Genomic DNA, 18,619 nt, shown 5'->3' with positions numbered 1-18,619 from the left:
TCCTGATCTGGCACCTTCTTGCACCTTGGGAGGCTGGAAAGTGTTTTCTTTATAGAGCTGGAGCCAGGGATGGTGGTGGCGAGCACCAGGTGCATCCTCATCCCACCCCCCGCGGCACCAGCAGCAGGAAAAATGCGCTGCTGGGTCTGTCCCAGTGCTGCACAGCGAGAAGAATTAGCAGTTTCTCATCCCTCACCCTCCACATATGGGCTGGAGACACATGGCTGCTCCCCACGTTCCCAGCCTGTCCCACTCCCAGCTGCCAGGGCAGGTGAATGGATGGGAGAGGCGCTCGCAGGCGCCGCCGTGCTGCTCACCTGCGTTTTCTGCCCTTGAAGCCAAACACTCGGACCTCAAAGTGAGTCACAGGGAGAGCTGGCATTGGCACTGCCCCCAGGAAGGGACGAGGAGGGGGAATTGGTGCCAAGTTTTGCTGGTAGGGGGTGAAAAATGAGGCGGCCTCCTCTGGAGTCGGGGGGCTCCTTGAGCAAACGGCTTTGCTGTGTCTGTTTTGAGACCTGGGCGAGGCACAGGGTGACAATGGGCAGCCAAAGGGCTGGGCAGAGCCGGGCCTGAGCCACAGGAGCAGGTGAAGAACAGGCAGGAAAAGGGAAAGGTGCACTCCAAGCCGCCTCTTTGTGTCTTTCCTTCCCTCACTTCCTGTTGTCACAGCTTCTGGGAGGGATAAAAAGGGACTCGCACCAGGAGGTGCTGCCTTTGGTCCTTCCCCCCTTGCCTCCCGTTGCTCTGTGTGGTCTGGACTGCTGTGAAAACCTCTTTGCCAGGGTCTGGAAGCTTTATTTTAGACCAGCTGTGCTTGGCAGTGGAACAGAGGCTTCCAGGAGCATCTGCAGATTAATGCCCCACTTTCCTGAGCATCTGTTCCCACAACCAACTCCTTGTGTAGTGAGAATTTTGGGAAAGGGCTTCAGTTATCTGCTCTGTGATCTCTAGAACAGATCATCCCCATGGAATATTCTGTGTCCTTCCCTCTGCATCCCTGGACACTTTTGCCCTCTTTTCTTCTATTTCTGTGGCCAGCACAGCCCTGTGTCAGTTCTGAGAACAGGCTGAGTTACTGGGTCTCATCCATGCTCATTAATTTGTGGGATTGGAGCCCACATTTGACTGATAAAACTGGAAAACCACCAGTGACTTGATTGTCCTTTTTTCTGTAACTCCCAAGGGCTTCTCCTGCCTTTCTCTCTCCATCATGGTGTTTGTGGTGGAAGGGACAAGCCTGGAACTCTCAGCTGCTGTTTTCCCCCATTATGTCCCAAAACAGGAGCAAAGCAGCATCCATACCCAAAGTAGGAAACCTCATTTTCCTCCCAAACCATAATGGAATTTCTCATCCCAAGGGGTTCTGGAGCTCTCAGGGCTGGTGCTGCAGGACCCGCCTCACCTTTCCAGTGTCTCTGTGGACCACTGGAGTCTGCCCAGGGCTCAAAAAGCTGTTCTGTTGGGAGTTCAAAAGCTTCTGCTTTCCACAGGCATCTTCCTTAGAGTTTGTCCTTGTATGGATGCACCTGCAGGATGCAGAAATCCCTGAATTCCATCTTGGAATGCTGTGGAGGGAGTGGGGATGCTCCCACGGGTCTGGAGCTGCAGCTTGGGCAGTGCTGGGTCATTTCTCCCTGTGCAGGTGCTCTGTCAGGGCTGTCGTGGGCAGGAGACCCCAGGTAGGTTCAGTCCTGCTGAAAAATTGCTTCCCCAGACCTCAGTTTCCAGGTCAAACTGTGCTGCTGTGTCCCACCCTCCCCTCCTGCAGGGAGATAGCGGCGCTCACAGGGAGAGATAAGCCTGAAAAAGCAAAACGTGGCCCTGGCTCTGCCTTGCTGGAGTGGAGATTGGAGCTTGTCAGGCTCTGGTTTAATCTCTTTTTTCCTCTCCTTCACAGGCAGCTGAACTGGGGATGGCGTCTGCCTATTACACCTATATCTTCACTAATCTGGTAAGGAGTTTTTCCTGGCTTTTCCTGCCTGAGTGTGGAGTCATTTTAATGGGAGCTGATCCCCCTGACCCACGGAATCCTTGGGAAGAGCCACGTGCCTGCAGTGGGGAGGGAGGGAGGGAGGCAGGGGTGTCACCTGCTGCCTAGAATCCAAAGGCAAAATCTTGCCAAACAACATCAAGAATAGTAATTCCAAAAGCAGTTTTTAAATGAAAGCTGTCAGTGCTTTCATTTAAATCCCTGGTATTGGATTTCTGCAATGTTTATCAGGTTAATCAATTAGTGCATCTAGCAGGTACATCCAATGAGGGACCAGTTGCCCCAGCAACCCACCCTTGGGTCTGCCCCTCCAAGTTGTTCTGTGTCTTGTTATGTCTCTTAAATTCTGGTGCAAAACAAGACGTCCTCGTTAGAAATTCCTGTCGTGAAAATCAGACTAACCAGGACGTCAAGAATGTGTTAGGAAGGGTTGGCTTATTGTTCTAAAATGTGAGGAAGGGCAGGAACAGTGCTGGGAACAACTACATATTAAAAAGCTACGAGGCTGCAATTGTATGAAAAACACACAAAAAGCTAAAAAAATCTTCAGGCGTCATTCCTGCAAAGCTGGGAAAGCTTGCACTGGTCTTTGGGAGGTGGAAAACGATTGGTGTGGCATCCAAAGGCAGGAATTGTGGACATTGTGACAGAAGCAATGAGATGTGCAGATGGGAAGCTCCAGCAGATGGGTGGCTCCCAATTTTCCCGATTTTCCTGATTTGTGGGTGTTATGCTGGAGTTGTCACCCCCCGAGCCCACTCCCTGTGCTGGGAAAAGCCCAGGATGCTCTGGGATGAGCATTGGAAGGCATCACAGCCCTGTGCTCTGCTGCTGCGCTGCTCCCCGAGACAAAGGAAGGATGATCCCATAAATGTTGAGAGCAGGGTTTATCTCCAGCACGGTGGTTTGGCTTTATGGCCACTAATAACATTAATGGGGGCATCGTGTGGTTAAACCCCACAGAGCTGTGCTAACAAGGAGTGATGGGCTGAGGCAGCAGCAGGGCAAACCCAAAATAAACATCAGAGAAACTTCTCCCTCTGCGGCAGTTCCAGGGCTGCCACGAGGCGTGAGGGAAGTGCCACCAGGAGAGCAGGAACCCAGCTGTTAGTGCTGGTGTGGGGCTGATGGAAGCCTGGAGGATTCAGTGCAGGTGCCTCCCAGCCCAAATGATTCTCCTATTCTCTAATTTCCATTAATATTTCTGGCAGGGAAGCCGAGAGCTGAGTCATGCTTTGTGTTTGGGTGGGAGACAGACGGGAAGGGCTGGAGCCAAACGTGTGGGCAGGGGAGCTGGAGTGGAGAGGAGCAGGGGAAGGAGGGAAATGGAGGGGTTGGGAGCCAAGGGAGCGCTTGGGGCACAGAATGGAGAAGGGGTAAGGGGAAGGAGGTGTCAGAGAGAGAGAAATGCAGGAAGTAAAAAAGGCCACGAGGCTCCTGGCTGGACCAACAGCACTTGGGTTCCTGTCAGTGTTCAATCCATAGATCAGCCCAGCAAGAGCTTCACTGCTCCTGTTCATCCCCATGGAATAGGCAGGACAGGCAGAGGCACGGATGTTCCTGAGGGGATCAGGCAGGCATGGAGCCCGGGGGTTGTGGTTTGTGCCCTAAATCACGGTGTCACTGTGCCGGCAGAGCTGCTGAGGGACACTGAGGGACGGTGCCATCCCCACCAGATCTGCCCACCCTGCCATTCCCCACTCCCAGGAAGGATTTCCACTGCTCCCAACAGCTGTTCCTCTTCCACCTGCCCTCCCCAACCCTGGGCACAGTCCCACAGAGCAGGGCTGGGCACGCAGTGAGGGATTTCCACCTGCACATCCCCAGCACAGCAGAGTCTGCTCAGGGATGCTGCTCAGACAACAGAAACAACTCTAAAAATGAAGCTCCCACCTCCACCCCCACACCATCCCCGAGCACGGGTGTGATTAAGCATTTGCTGGAGGTGAAATTTGCCTTTCAAACCCATTCATCTCGTGGAATGCAGTTATGGCAGGTGAGAAAGAAATGAGTTTTGTTGCCATTCACGCTCTCAGGATATTAATCTGTTTACCCAGGTTATTTTAACCACTTTGTCCAAAAGCCCAGCCCTTAGCAGAACTAACTGGATTTTTGGCAGGGTTCGTTGTGGAAAGGTGACATCAGACAAAACCTGGGCAGATGGAAGAGTTGTTTAAGGAAATTAGTAATATTTAAATGGGGATTGGAGATGGGAGTGAGCAATTTAGGCTCATAAATCTGGAGGGATTATCAAGCTCCTAATGAACCCTCTGAGGTTCTGCAATCACTGCCTAACAGAAAAGATAAAATCATAGTGAACTACTGTCGGGGGGGCAAGCAAAAAGATGGCTTAAATGGAGAGAGAACCCATCAGGAAAGGGAATAGAGAGTTTGTAGAGCACTGAGCTGCTTGGAGATGGAAAAATATTTCAGGCAAAAAAGAAAAAAAGAGGAGAAAATAGGATAAAATGCTGAATTAAACACCTGCCCTGCAGCTCTAGAGGGGAATTCTGTTTCTGTCTTTTAGCATTAATTTTATTTAATAAGCACATCCCAGCCGACAGCTCGTGGTGTGGTGCAGCTCTGCTCTCTTGTGAGGGTTAGAGGAGGGAATTCTCTGTGCTGGGGCACAGGAAGGGGATTTTTGGGGGTGATGGCTCCTCTGTCCCAGCTTGGTGGCTGCAGGGAGTGGCACCAATGCTCTCCCAGCTTTTAGGAGAGCACTGGAGCAGATGAGGAGGAACCCCGTTGTCAGCCCCCGACACATTTCCGTGGGAGCTGAGGCGAGCAGCCTGATGGAAAAATATCCACGGGCTCCTTTCCTGCGTGCAAATTCATTATCAGCCTCCTCCAGCCAGCTCCAGGGACCCTTTGTGTCAGCAGCAGCAGCCTGGCAAGTTTTCCAGGAGTCCTAATGGAACTCTCAGGTCTGGTGCTTTTGTCCTCCCCACATCCATCACCTGCATTTGGGGCAGCCCTCCTGTCCTCCATCCCCTGGCAGAAAAATCTCCATCCAACCCAAATTTCTCTCCGGCATCTCCATGTGGTGATGGTTCCCTTGCTCTGGGACTTTTGGGAGGGATGAAATTCCTTGAAGAGGTGCTGGGATGAGCTCAGAGCTCTTCATCATCCCTTCCCCTCTCCCTGGCAGGGCTGTCTGGGTCTCCACAGAGCTCACGGCTGTGTAAGGGGGCACTGATATGAATAATAATAATAATAATAGTAATAATGCATAAATAGACCATTGCAAGCAGACTGCTGTGCCTTGAAGAAAATGTTCCTTCCAGCACTGGAAATCCCTGAAATCAGCAGCACAGAGTAGGGGGGGTGTTGGATGCCTCCAAAACCCCATGCTACAATTAATTCTTTTAGCTTGTTAATTTTGTGTAGCTTGTTGGGTTTGTCTTTTTTTTTTTTTTCCCCTCTCTGTTTGTTTTTTTGTTTTTTTTTTTTCTTTTAATAACGTACGGACCTCAGGCTGGGTTTGAATTTCAAAACATTTGTCAAGGCCATTAGATGGGAATAATTGAAACAATTAAAATTATTACTGTAAGGGGAAAGGTGTAAAGGAGGTTTCCCAGTGCCTTAAGTCAGGCAGGGCTATTCACGGGGTGCAGTTTTGTTCCCTGACAAAATTGTGTGCAGGTGTTGTTGCTGATAAAACAGCTGCCGTGTTCAATTCCCTCAGACCAGATAAATCAGTTTGGGCTTGGTTCTTTTTTTGTTGTTTCCCTGCTTTTTCTTCTTTGTTTGGTGATTTATAAAGAGGTCTTCATACAGGACAGGGGCTTCAAAGCTGAATTGTCAGCCTGGAACTGCAACTGGAGGGGAAATTGGTGTCCAAATCCCGCAGACAGTGTCACACGTTTCAGCTGTAGCTTGTCAGCAGGGTGACATCCCTTGGAAGGAGGGAATGATGTCAGATCAAGCAGAGGGACAGGGAACTACACATTAGGCTTTGACCAGGGCTTAGGTTTTCAGTCCTGCTCTGTGAAATTACCTTTTTTTGGTGAAATAATCTTTTTGGCCGTAAGCTCCAGCACAGGCTGTGGTGTTTGGCCTTTCCGCTGCCAGGGGTACCTCTCTCTCAGTGCCCAGGCGAGGAAGGCAGAGTCTCTCTGTGACAAATCTCCCCTCTCAGCCCAGCCAGCCTTCCTGATTCCCAGCAGCTGATGCGAAGTGTTCTGGAGAGCCCCGATCGTTGCCTGGATTTATGGATCATATTTTCAGTGGCATGTGGTAGCAGGGCAAACAAATCAGGTTTTTGCAAGGCTGCCAAAGCAATTTCTCCTCATTCTAGTTAGCATGAGGGAAGGAGGATTTAGACAAAGCAGGAGCTGGGCCTCCCTGCCTTTTGCTGCCTGCCCGAGTCTTCTTTACTTTCTGACCAGATTCCTGTGCTTGATTCCCAGTTTTTGGGTAAATCATTCTCTCAGACACACCCTAGTCCCTCTGAGGTGAGGGCAAACCTCTCTCTTTCCCTCTGCCCTTCTTCCCACCTCTTTTTTTTCCAAGAGCTGGGTTTTTTTAGGTCCCAACATTTAGCACTTGACCTCTTTGTTCTTTGTGGATGTCTCTCCAAGTCTTGGGCTCCCTGCAGAGAAGTCGAAGTTTGGGCAGTGTATTTTCCTAAAAGTGCTGTTCTTGTTTGAAGAACAGCCTCCAAAATAACAGCTGGCCTTGCATGAGGAGATTCAAGACCCATATGGCACGTTGATGCTTTTTTGGGAAGAAAAATCCGATTATAGACATAAATAGGGTTCCCCTAAATCCTCCCTGAGCTCCCTGAGGTCACAGCTCCTCTTCCCCTACCTGAATGGCCAACTAGTGTTGCCTTGAGTAGATCTACCCCATCCTATTACCTACTCAAATTGTTGCTGTGATGACTTTTTTCCCCTCCTAGAGAAATTGATTTTTACATGTGGCCCATTAGAAACTTATTGACTCCGTCGATAGTTTATAAATAAATGGAGCCTTTCAGGAAAACCATAGAAAGCACTTAACATGATATTGTCCACTTGAGTAAACAAATAAATGTGTTCTGAGGGGAGCTTTGGAATGATTAACAGACTTGGCAGCTCAGCTCTGAGGGCAACAGGATGCAGAGAGGAAAAGGCAGAGTTTTCTCCACCTCTAACTGAGGTGGTATTTGGGGGAAAAATTGGTCACTTTGGGTCAGGGGGTGAAGAACTGACCATTGCAGGCTCAAGCTCCTTTTGGGTTAAGTGTGGTCATTCTGCCTTCCGTGAGCTGGGAAGAGGCTCCCTGGAGTTCAGTTTGCCCAAAAACCTTCTCTGGGCTACTTTATTAACCCTAAAATGGTTGATAACGGCACACTTTGGTGATGTCAGCAGTGAAGTCACCAGCGCTGTGCTGAGTTGGCACTGCAGGTTTGGCTCTTGCAGAAAAGCTGCCAAGAAATCTCAGCATGGACATTGCAGTCTGGGTTTGGAGAGCTTTTCTAAGCACCAAACTCTCTGGACAAGGAAGTTTTGCCAGAGCAAGGGTTTAATAGAGAAATGGAAGCCTTGGCCCAGAGTTCTCCTTTCCCATCCCACATAAAAAAAAGAGAAGGAACAGCACAGAGTGTCCTGGGCCTGGTGTAAATCAGCTTTTGGTGCTGTCAGAGGGGCTGGAGGGGGACGAGGTGAGTGCAGCCTCTGCTGCGATTACAGCAGTGAGTTTCTCCTGCTGAGCAGAGTGTTGGAGGGTGTTTTGGAGGCTGTTAATCAGCAGATCCAAAAATCCAATAAAGTCCTTGCAGTGATTAGGAGAGGAAGATAGAACTGTGTGTGTGCAAGGGAGAGAGAGGAGGGAGGGAGGCATCTTGCTCTTGGTGCTGCCTGAATTGAGCAAATGCTGTTCCTTGCAGAGGCTGGGGATGAGGTCAGACGGGGTGTGGGAAGGTCTGGGTGTCCCTGGCAGTGACAGGAGCCCCTCTTGAGGCTCGTCCCCAGCCTGCAGGCACCACTCACTGCCTCCCGCTGCCCGGGCGCTCCGGGTTATTAAAAACGAGATAAGGATCGAGGTCCTGCACACACAGCGGGCTGCAGAACAGGATCACCGGCAAAATCGGTGCTGCTGGAAGGAGCTCAGGAGCTGCTGCAGTGCTGAGCAGCAGAGTGGCCACTGCAGGGGCAGCAGGTACCAGGAGCCACTCTCCGGAGGGACATCCCAGTGTGGTGGGGCAGGGCAGGCAGCTCCACACTTTAAAATCGTTTTTTTTGCCAGGCAGGCTGCTGTGACACTGACAATCTCCTGCTGGGCTGGCCCTTTCTGTGCTCCAGCCTCTTCTTGCCAGAGTTGGGAAGCAGTAGGATGAGTGATGACGGAAGGAAGGACTGGCCACAATTTCTGGGATTTCCTTTAGCCTAGGAGTTGATTGCTTAGCTGCAGATTTGGGATGATGCCTCATTAGTGAGATGCTGATAGATGAATGCTGGCTTTGATGTTTTGCGTTGTAAGGCAGGTTTTTAACCCACATCTCTCCTGGGCGGCTTGGCCTGGAGAAGAAAGTCTTTAGGGAGACCTCACAGCACCTTCAGTGCCTAAACATGACCTACAAGAGGGCTAGAGAGGGATTTCACAAGGGCATGGAGTGATAGGACAAGGGGGAATGGGTTTAAGGTGAAGGAGGGTAGATTTAGGTGGGATATTGGGAAGAAATCCTTCCCAGTGAGGGTGGGGAGGCCCTGGCACAGGATGCCCAGAGAAGCTGTGGAGATAATTCCCATCCCTGGAAGTGACCAAGGCCAGGTTGGACAGGGCTTGGAGCAGCCTGGGATGGTGGAAGGCGTCAGGGTGGAATGAGATGCTGCTTAATGTCCCTTCCAACCCAGACCACTCCATGGTCCTGTGTTTCTACGAGCCGTGCTGCCAGGTGTTCAGTCTCTTGGTTTTTACTGTGCACCTCAGTTTCCTCCTCTGTGTTCCAGGTATAACAGCCCCAAGGCAGGATTCCCCCCATGCTGAGGCACCCTGGCCCAGTGCCAGTGCGAGGGGCAGCGTGTCACTGCCGGGGTGTCACAGAGCGGCACGGGCAGGGCAGGAGGGACAATTCCCTCCCAAACTCAGGGGTGCTGCAGGAGCCCCGGTGCCAGCTGAGGTGGGAGAGGGCTTGTGGGTGCTGAATCCTGGTCGGGATCAGCCGATCCTCCATCCAGACCTGCAAAGCACTGAGTAACACGCTTGTTCCTGATGGCTTTGTGTCCCTAATGGAAAGGGGACTGCATCCTGCAGTTCTGACCATAACTCATGCCCGGCAATGCCGGAAAATCCAATCTCACGGCTTCAGGACCGCAGAGCTCATCTCTGTGGCTTTTATCAGCCAGGTCCTCCCAATGATCTCAATGCTGGGGTCATTCCGTGGGGTTTGTGTGCTGCTGGAAAGTGAGAGTGCGGGTCGAGTGCTGCAGGAACCCGGGAAGTGACTTCATCCTCTAATAACTCCTCCAGCGCCGTCTCCCAGGGAGCCCCGTGGAATTCAATTAGCTAATGTGTGCCTAGCACTCGGAAAATATAGAGTGCCACGGAATTGCTAAGTGTTGTTATTTAACAGCACACGTTTAGTGGTTGCAGCCCTGTAGTAGCAGTCACAAAATCTACACCGTAATTGCCTGCTCGTGCTGCTGCCGAATTCGCTGTGGTTGGAGCAAGGCCTGAGGATTTTTCTTCTGTAAAAAAGTTCATTAATTTTGGCTGCAGATCCTCCAGGCCTAATTTTTTACCGAGGTCTTTTGAAACAGAATATTGACATGCGGTGGGGTGTTTTAAAAAAGAGGAGTGGAAAGAGGGGGAGGAATTCAGGCGGGCAGGATTTGTGTCCCTGAAATTCACCTTGGCGTGATTCCTGGTGGTCTTCTTTGTGCCTCGGGTTGGACTGAGATTGAGGGCCAAGTTTTAGGCAATTACTGCAATTCCTCCAATGTATGGAGAGGAATAAAAAACCCCCAATAGAATAGGAGGAAATGAGGGAGCTGCTGTTTGCACCCATTTGGATGGCATTTTCTGAAAGCCTGTGGTTACAAAGCTGTGTTTGCACAGGTGGAGGAGGCTTGGAGTCCCCTTTTAAACAGGATGTGAGAGTTATTTTCCTAATGGCTCTTTGCTGTTATTGCATTGGGAATCTTCTATCCTGTAAAAGCACCATCCGGCACTGGGAATGAGGGAGAGTAACTCCAGGAGGAGAAAAAGGCAGCTGGGAAACTGTTTTGTGTAGGAATCAACTTCACTATGCCTCAAGGAGAAATCGTTGGCTCTCCAGCTGAAAACACCCCTAAGATCAGGGGTTTTCCACCCCTTGTCCTGCCTGTGTTTGCCTCTTGCAGCATGGAAGGAAGGCAGGACGGGTGGGAAATCAGCTGAGAGGTGCAGGTCTCGAATAGCAAATGAGGTTTTGTTTGCAAAACGTGGGTTTGGAAATGTCAAGCGTGGTGAATGAGTGTGTAAAAAGGGAAAAAAAAACCCAACAAATAGGGACAGAAGCTGAGCTGGCAGCTCCGGGAGTATCGGGATTCTCTCACCCCTCTGCCCTCTGCAGCAAAGCCTGACCTTACCAAATCTCTCTTATCCCCCTGCAAACGAAGCGTGTCCCCTAGGGTGGTTCATCTCCATCTCATTGCATAGGCAGCTCACGGCTCATTTCCTCCTGACCCCGCTCTGCTGGCTGCCTTTGTGCTCATCTGATGGAAAGACATTTAATGGCCAAAGATTGGAGCTGGAGCAGAGGGAAGGGACAGGGAGCAGCGGGTGGAAGGGGTCGGGTACAGGCCATGCCACCCCTGTGTGTCACAGAGGTGATGCTTTATGGACGTGACAGCCACAGAAATGGGGTTTTCTGCAGCTGGAGGCTTGCCTGGGAAAAGATGGATATGGACAGGGTTGGCTGTAGGAAAAGACCAAAGCTTGCACAAAGTAGCCAGGGGTGATGGGAGCTGGGCAAAGCTGCTGGTAACGTTTGAACCAGAGCAAGTTCTTGGCTCTGGGGGAGCCTGTCGGGGTCTGGCCATGGTTGTTTTGCAGGCAGAGAGTCCTGGCAGCTGCCTCGGGGCAGCAGTGTGGAATTTGCCCAGGGAAAGTGGGAAAAGGTCCCTTCAGGGTCTGGTTCTGACCGTGGCACTCAGCCAGTCAGGGCAGGCAGGACCTGTGGGTTGAGCCCTGTGGCTGTGCCTGACTGGGGTGAATCTCACCCCTGCCTCAGCTTCCCCTCATGAAGTGAGACCACTTCATTCCCTCACCCAGTAATTGCTAATTTAAAGATCAGAGCGTAGCAAAACCTTCAACTTCAAAAGCTTGGAAGTGTTTTCAGGGGAGAACAGGCACAATAAATAAATAAACAAGCACACTAATTTCAGCTTCCCTGAGGCTGGGGTGGGCTGGCACGAGAAGGAAGCCTTGGATTTTGTGCATGTTCCAGTACAAAACATCTCATTTTCCTCCTGGATATCCCGAAGCCAAGAGGGCAGTGGGGCAGCTGTTTGCCTGGTGCCCTGCACAATTTGCCTCAGGGCTCTGGCTGCGGGGAGAGAGGATTTTACAGGGGTTTAACATCCCTCCTGCTGCCGTGCCTGCAGCCGGCATCTCCTCAGGCCCAGCTCCTCATTAGCCATCTGCCCTCGTTGCTGGGCTGACAGGATACCGTGGGTGAATGGATCACCTGTCAGCGAGGCAGGGGGATAATATCATTCAAATGAATCAATAGTTCACAGGCAATTTCACGTTACCCAACGTTAACGTGGCACCGTGTCCAAAATGCGCTTCATCCTGGGCTTGATCACCTTCCCGTGGGAGCTGGCCGGGCTGGAATAGTCTTGTAAGTCCCATGTTTGGGAGATTTACAGGAATTGCTCCTGCGTGCCCAGCAAAGATAAAAAATGGCTCGACTTGCTGGAATCTCATCGCCCACGGAGCCCAGGGCCGGCTGTATCCGTGATGGGCATCCAGCAGTTGCTGGAACCATCACTCCCACCTTCTCACTCCACTTCAGCAATTAGCAGAAGAGAAATTAGTGAGGAAGGGGCATTTATTCCTGGCTAATAGGACAAGGAGGGCTGGACTCTTCTCCAGGCTTTGTCATGTAGCTGCTTCCATGGATGTGAGGAGCAAAACAGAGCCCTCCCTTTTTGCTTTAATTTTTTTCATGTAGTCGTTTTTATAGTTCTTACCACCTGCAGAAATGCAAGAAGAGGCTCCCAGCTCCAAAACCCACAGTCGAGGCACCTTCCCACCCTCCCCAGGGCATTAGGGTGGCATCTCTTCCTGGTACCTGGCAGCACAAAGGAGCAGGGCACGATTGGGTTTTTTTAGGGTTAGGCAGAATTTGGTTCCTGCCCCTGTGGGAAAGAACTGATTTAATTTAACAGTTGAAACTTGGTGTCCCCAGACTGGATGTGGTGATAGAGCAGCTTCACTCTGCAGGTGAGTGACACCCTCTTTGGAGGGTTTGGGGGTTTTTTTGTGGGATTTGGCCAGTGATGTACTGAACTTAGTTGACATTTTTGTCAAAAGCCTGAGATGAGCAGCACCTGAGTCAAATCCTGGTTAAACCCCAGGCTCTCCCTTCAACACCTGGGTGGGTTTCACATCCAGGGTCTCACAGCTCCATGGTCCCATTCCCTTCGAGGGCACTGAGTGGGTTTGAAGCTTTCAGGGCCTGTTTTCCCCTCTAATCCCGTTTTATGTTTTGGGCTGCTGTAGGAGTTTTCCCTCCAGCGCCTGGACAGCCTGCTGGATGACCGAGTCAACATCCTGGGATTCTCCATTTTCAACCAGTCTCACGCCTTCTTCCAAGAGTTCGTGCAGAGCCTAAACCAGTCCTGGCAGGAGAACTGCGACCACGCTCCTTTTACTGGGCCAGCAGTGAGTGAAGTCCATTCCATCCCCCAGAACCTCCCTGAGCTGGGAGCTGTGACAGACCATCGGGAAAACCTTGTGGGAAGAGCTTCAGGATAGTCCTGAGCAATGCAGGGGTAGAAACTCTGGTCTTTAAATAATTTTTTAAAAAAATGTTTAAATTATTAAATAATTTAATTACTTAATCCTATTTAACCTTGTGCTAAAGAGCTCAGGGACATCCCCAGGCTGCCGTTGTACCTTGGATTGGATTTTGTGGGGAGATGCTGGTCCAGGAATGGGAAGGATGAGCCAGGGCAGAGCATTTTTATTAAGTAGGTAGGAGAGGACTTGGGGTGTCAATCTGTGATTTACAGGGGAGCCTCCCAATGTGGAAAATACCAAGGAGATCCTGAAAGTCAGAACTGCCCAAAGGACCTTGGCGAGCAGAGCTTCTCTGTCCTGGACTGGGGGCACAGCTTAAAGTTCAAACCTAATCTTAATTTGGATTGTATTTCTCTGTGAGTGCAGGGGGTGATGCAGCTCTGGTTTGGTGTTTCCCTCAGGGAGTTTGTCCCTGTGTTTAAACTCCAGGAAAATGGCTCGTGGAGAAGGGATTGTAGCTGCAGATGGCACAGGAGGGGCTGGCTCAGGCAGATGCCGAGGGGCTGAGCTGTGCTCCTGCTCCAGCATCTCCCTGGGGAGCATGCACATCAGCACTGGAGGATTCCCCAGGGATTCTCCACAACTGGGAGAGTTTGCAAAGCAGATTTGCCACAGCAGAGGTGCAGGGAGCTGCAGCTGGGGGAGGGGAAAGAGAGGAAAATATCATCAGCCGAACCCTTTGCGTGGATTTCAATGAACTCAGAGCCCCCTTGACGAGCTGAGCTGCTGGAAACCTCCTCATTGTCGCCACGAAGGGATCCTTAAGAGGCAAAATAAGGAGATTTTTGCCCTTTGTGTCCTCATCCTTTGGCTTGGCTTGAGCTCACGTGCCTGGGACCATCCTGCGCTCCCTCCCACCCAGAGGCAGCTGCAATCAGCTTGCCCTGCTCAGTCTCCATGGATTTGTACCAGGAAGATTCCTTTTTGGATTGCAGGGGCTGTTGGGAGGCATTAAAAACAAATTTCCTCCTCGTAGTGCAAACAGGAGCCAGCAGGAACCGGCAGCAGGTGCGACAGGGAAATGAAAATTCTCACTGCAGGTTCGTAGCCCGCGTTGTCTTGAGCATCCAGCAAAACCTGCAGGTGGGAGGGTGATGCCTGGAGGGACTGGAATTCTTCAAAATGCCACGCCCCAGGTGGTGGGAAAAGGATTTGAGGGTGGGCAAGTTACAGAGCAGAGGTGAAATATTCCCAGGCAGAGTTTCTTTTGTCTGTGAGCTGAATCCAGGACCTTTCTGCCTCTGCTGTTGGAAATCCAGCAGGGAGTGTCCCTCTGTGTTAGGACTTCCCTCGTAGCCCTGGGAAGGAGTTATCCCATGGGATAACTCATCCTGAAGGGAGAAAAGGAAGCTCAACATCTGGAAGTGACAGGAGGGAGGTTTCCTGTGAGCTGCAGAAATCCCAGGGCCTTCTTGCTGGAGCTGAGGAAGCATCTGACAAAGGAGGAGGGAGCTGCCTGCTCTAATGCCGTTCTCATTAATCACATTGCAAAGAAAGGAAATCAGAGAAAATCATTCAAATTACAGATGGCTAGATTTGGTAATTAGAATTTGGGCTAAAACAGATGTTTGTAATTAAGTGTTTATGTCATTGAATAAAATCCAGATTGCAAAGTCTATTTCACAGGGTTTTAATGGTTTTAATTCCCCGTGTTGGGTTTGGGGGCAAAGACACAGCTGATAATGTTTTAGGGAGAGAAAAAAGCCCCATGTGGCAAAACCCAGAGCAGCCAAACCCGTTCGTGTTTCAGTGTCAAGGATTGTCAAGAATTTGGCTTTGGGGATTGAGGGAAGTCCCCCAAACCCCCTGGATTTTCCCTGGAGCTCTGATACTGCAGAGGGGCACAAAACCAACAGGGCTCTGCACAAATCAGACACTGCAGGAGAGGGAGAGGATCAATTTGTTAGCAGGCAAATTGGCTTTTTTGTGACAGAGGGACAAAGCTGTGGTTTGAAACGAGAATATAAAAGTAGTGAGAGGTTTTTATAGGTGACATGGGGAAGTTGAGGGCAGTGACTGATCCCTCTGGCTGGATCTGCCTGGAGGATGTTCCAAAGGGTTTTTTTTCGCTCCTCTGTTGAAAGTTGTGACCTCAAAACTTTGTGGTTCACACCTGTTCCATGCAAAGTCAGGCTGCAGGGAAGGGATTCCTATTCCATGCCACAAGGACTTGATCCTGTGCATCTCCACACCCTCCCCAATACTTAAATTGCTTGAAATCATAAAGGGTGCTGGCAGAAATCCTAATGAATTTTCCAGAGTTCAGGAGTAAAACATTCCAATCAATAATGTCAAATGCTTCACTGAGATCTACAAGTCTCTCGCTCACCAGCTAATAAGGGATTAACTGCTCAGGGGAAATGGAAATGGAAACCCAGCAGGAGACAATTAAAAATGCTGGGCCAATATTCTGATTTGGTAGGAAATGGGTGAAACTTTGGGTCGTGGGGTTGTGTTTGGTCTCATAACAGTTTCATTTGTCCGGCTGATGTTAACACAGTTCCTGATTTGGGAAAGAATTGCTGATTGGGTGTGACATCCTGTAACCTGGACGGGATTAAGTTCGTAATTAAAATTAAGTGTATGGAAAGAGCTTCATGGAACAGAGGCTGAGGACAGGAGGGGCTGGAGAAGCTCTGTTAGGGAAAGAATTTGTATTGAAGGAAAAAATAAAGATGAGGAGAAAGGATTTATCAGCTTCTTTAAGAATCTCTGGAAAAGGCTTTCCAGGAGGGGAATGTTTAGGTCAGCCTTAGCAGGTTGGAGGAGTGAGAGGTTACCGGTGCTGTCAGAGCTGGTGTTCGAGGTTTTGATGGCATTGGGCTGGAATCCTGCCTTTAATTTAGGATAGCTTGTAGGTTTTGAGGGTTTTGTGCTGCTTTTTGAGTGCCTGATCCCACACCAGTGTGGTCAGTGAGGTCTCACCAGTGGTCTGAGTAAAATCAAGCAGGGTTGAGTCCAAATTAGGAACAGAGTGGAAGCCAAAGATTTGTCTGGGATCACTGAACTGGGTGAGGTTGTCCCTGCAGGGCCACTGGTCAGGCTCTGAGAGGAGGAGAGGATGCAGATGCCACTGCAGGGCTGGAAGCCACAGCCAGGGTAAGGTGGGGAAAGCAGCCCCAGGAAGGAGACTGAACCCTCTGCCAGGAGCTGGGATGGGAAGAGGATGCTCCTGGAAGTATCCATGAGGAAAATGCAGCCTTGATAGTAATGAGCTGCAACGGCTTAATTCCAGCAGAGTCAGGAGGTGACAGTAATTAAAAGTGAAATCTCACTCGCAACAGTGAGCACGAGGGAGGAAATGGCTGATTGGTAACGAGCCCAAAGCCATGGAAACTGTTGTGCACGGGTGAGAAACGGGGTTTGTGAGGCTGGATGGACAAAGAGAAACCTGGGAAAGGCAACCAAAGCCAAGGTGAGAAAGGAGAGGGGGTGAGCTCTGTCACTCTGGACGTTCCCTCAGCAGTGCTGTTCCAGCAGGGAGCTGGAGGTTGTAGGAGGGATGAGTGATGTCTGTGGGGTCTGAAAGGCAGGGTTTGGCTGCTTGACAAGCAGATCGAGCAAAACTTCATTTTTTGTGGGTCTGCCTGTTAGAGAAGGGGTTGGACAAGGCCACCCGTGATGGCTGAAGCAGCACCGTCTTCCCTTCTGTGGGAGCAGGCGCAGGATCTCAGGAGCAATTCCCCCTGGCAGTTCCTGGTTCTCTCAGGAGCATTCCCCCTGGCCAGCAGATTTGATCAGGGCCCCCAAAATGCTCAAAAAAACCTCCTTTGATTAGGAAAGGAAAACTGCAGAAACTGAAAGGATTGGGAAGGAGCAAGGACAAACAGAGACAGAGAGATGACGGTGACGGATGAAACAAGCACGCAACAGCTACCCCAGCTGATCCCAGGCTGTGCACAGAGCACTCTCCAGCTCCAAGGTGCAGCAGGAAGGTGGATTTTTGTCCCTCCAGCTGACTTTTCCCTGCCTTTCCCCCCCAGCTGTCCTCGGCGCTGCTGTTTGACGCCGTGTACGCCGTGGTGACAGCGGTGCAGGAGCTCAACCGCAGCCAGGAGATCGGCGTCAAGCCCCTGTCCTGCGGCTCGGCGCAGATCTGGCAGCACGGCACCAGCCTCATGAACTACCTGAGAATGGTGAGAGGGGCTGAGGGCTGCTCCTCGCTGCCAGCTGGCTTTTGAAGGCAGTGAAAAGAGAGATCTGGGGGTTTGGGTTGTCACCGGCCTTGGAACGACATGAAACTCTCCCTTTTTCAGGCTTTGCTGCAGAAAAGCTGGAATTCAATTGGTTTTTTTTTAAAGTCTGAATGTTTTGAAGTGATTTGAGCTCTGACTTGAGCTGATATGAGATCACGCAGTACAATTGCTCAGAGCTCAAGGGCAAGATGCGAGTTCCCCTATGGGTCTGGGCTCCTTTGAACTCAAAGTTGTCATTTCTGGGACCAAACTGGCACAAGAACACTCTGAAATTCCATCCCTGTGGCAGAGTCAGAGCTGAGGTGAGCATGCAGCAGGAGGTTTCTGAGTCTGTTTGGGTGCAGCTGAGACAAGGAAATTTTATAAGGGGTTTTTTATTTATGAGGGGGTTTTTTCCCCGCAAAGGAAAGCTCAGCTGAGCCTTGTACCACTTTGGCCCATTGTTTTAAATCTCACCTTTGCTAGGGACAACAAAATCCTCCAGCTCCCCATAACTCTGCTGCTTGGACACCCAGTGGTCTTGGCCTTGGGATGGAGGGAGGCAACGAGGGGATGTCGAGCTGCTTTTTCCAAAGCAAGGAAATCTGGGGAGTCCTGCACCTCTTGCTGCTGATTCCCTGCTCCTCTCCGTGTCTTTTCTCCTCTATCCAGACTCCAAAAATAATTAGGATTGAGACAAGAGCATTGTTCCTGCTGGGAGTGTGGGGTGTGTGTGGGACCACCCCTCCTGTCTCTGGAGGGGGGCTCTGGGGTGGGGCAGCCTCGCTGGGCGCTGTAACTGAGTCTCTCTTGGACAGGTAGAATTGGAAGGTCTCACCGGCCACATCGAATTCAACAGCAAAGGCCAACGCTCCAACTACGCCCTGAAAATCCTGCAGCACACACGCGGCGGCTTCCGGCAGGTGAGGCAGAGCCAGGGAGGGCTGGGAGCGTGTCCTGGGTGTCCTTGGCTCAGGGTGACCCTCTGGGGGCAAAAAGGGGCCGTGGATCCCCATGGTTTGCACCGTGAGGTGCTCGGGGTGTCACCGTAGCTCCGGCTGAGCCCCGGCTGGCAGACACGGCGCCTTTGGCTTCATCAGGAACGCGCCTCGGGATCATTTAGATTTGTCTTGATCTATCAGGCCCTGGAGGGGGTGATGCCAGAGCCAATCTCTGGCCTGTCACAGCTGCTAATTCGGGGCGGGGAGTCTGTGCCAGCTGCAAGCTCACTCTCACAACCCTTTTGTTCTAAAGCTTGTGGCTGCATTTGCTCAAAATTATTTGGAATGGGGAAAAATCGGAAGATTTTCCATGAAATAGGGAAAAAAGGGGGTACTGTGAACCTTCTTGAACTGTTTCTGGGAGGTAGAGCAAATGGGACAATCCCATGTCAGGAGCTCCCCACCATCTCTCCCCTGTGTGGGGAAGTTCAAGCTCATTTCACTCTTGGTTGATG

At 50.9% G+C, this 18,619-nt stretch overlaps 1 protein-coding gene across 3 annotated transcripts in view; it reads left to right on the top strand.

Moving 5' to 3' along the window:
* The window catches only part of GRIK4 (glutamate ionotropic receptor kainate type subunit 4), a 179,593-nt gene that overhangs the window by 125,524 nt on the left and 35,450 nt on the right, over positions 1–18,619 (top strand). For all 3 annotated transcript variants that reach the window (XR_004244451.1, XM_032133828.1, XM_032133827.1), the window contains 4 exons: positions 1,901–1,954; positions 12,689–12,850; positions 16,972–17,124; positions 17,982–18,086. Coding sequence is in view for 2 of the 3 variants with exons in the window: in XM_032133828.1 (XP_031989719.1) it covers positions 1,901–1,954; positions 12,689–12,850; positions 16,972–17,124; positions 17,982–18,086 (474 nt within the window). In the remaining variant the exon portion in view is untranslated. The remainder of the gene's footprint in view (positions 1–1,900; positions 1,955–12,688; positions 12,851–16,971; positions 17,125–17,981; positions 18,087–18,619) is intronic.

This window comes from Corvus moneduloides, chromosome 25, assembly GCF_009650955.1.
Source record: "Corvus moneduloides isolate bCorMon1 chromosome 25, bCorMon1.pri, whole genome shotgun sequence".
Lineage (NCBI taxonomy): Eukaryota > Metazoa > Chordata > Aves > Passeriformes > Corvidae > Corvus > Corvus moneduloides.
This window is presented reverse-complemented; position numbering and strand designations above follow the sequence as displayed.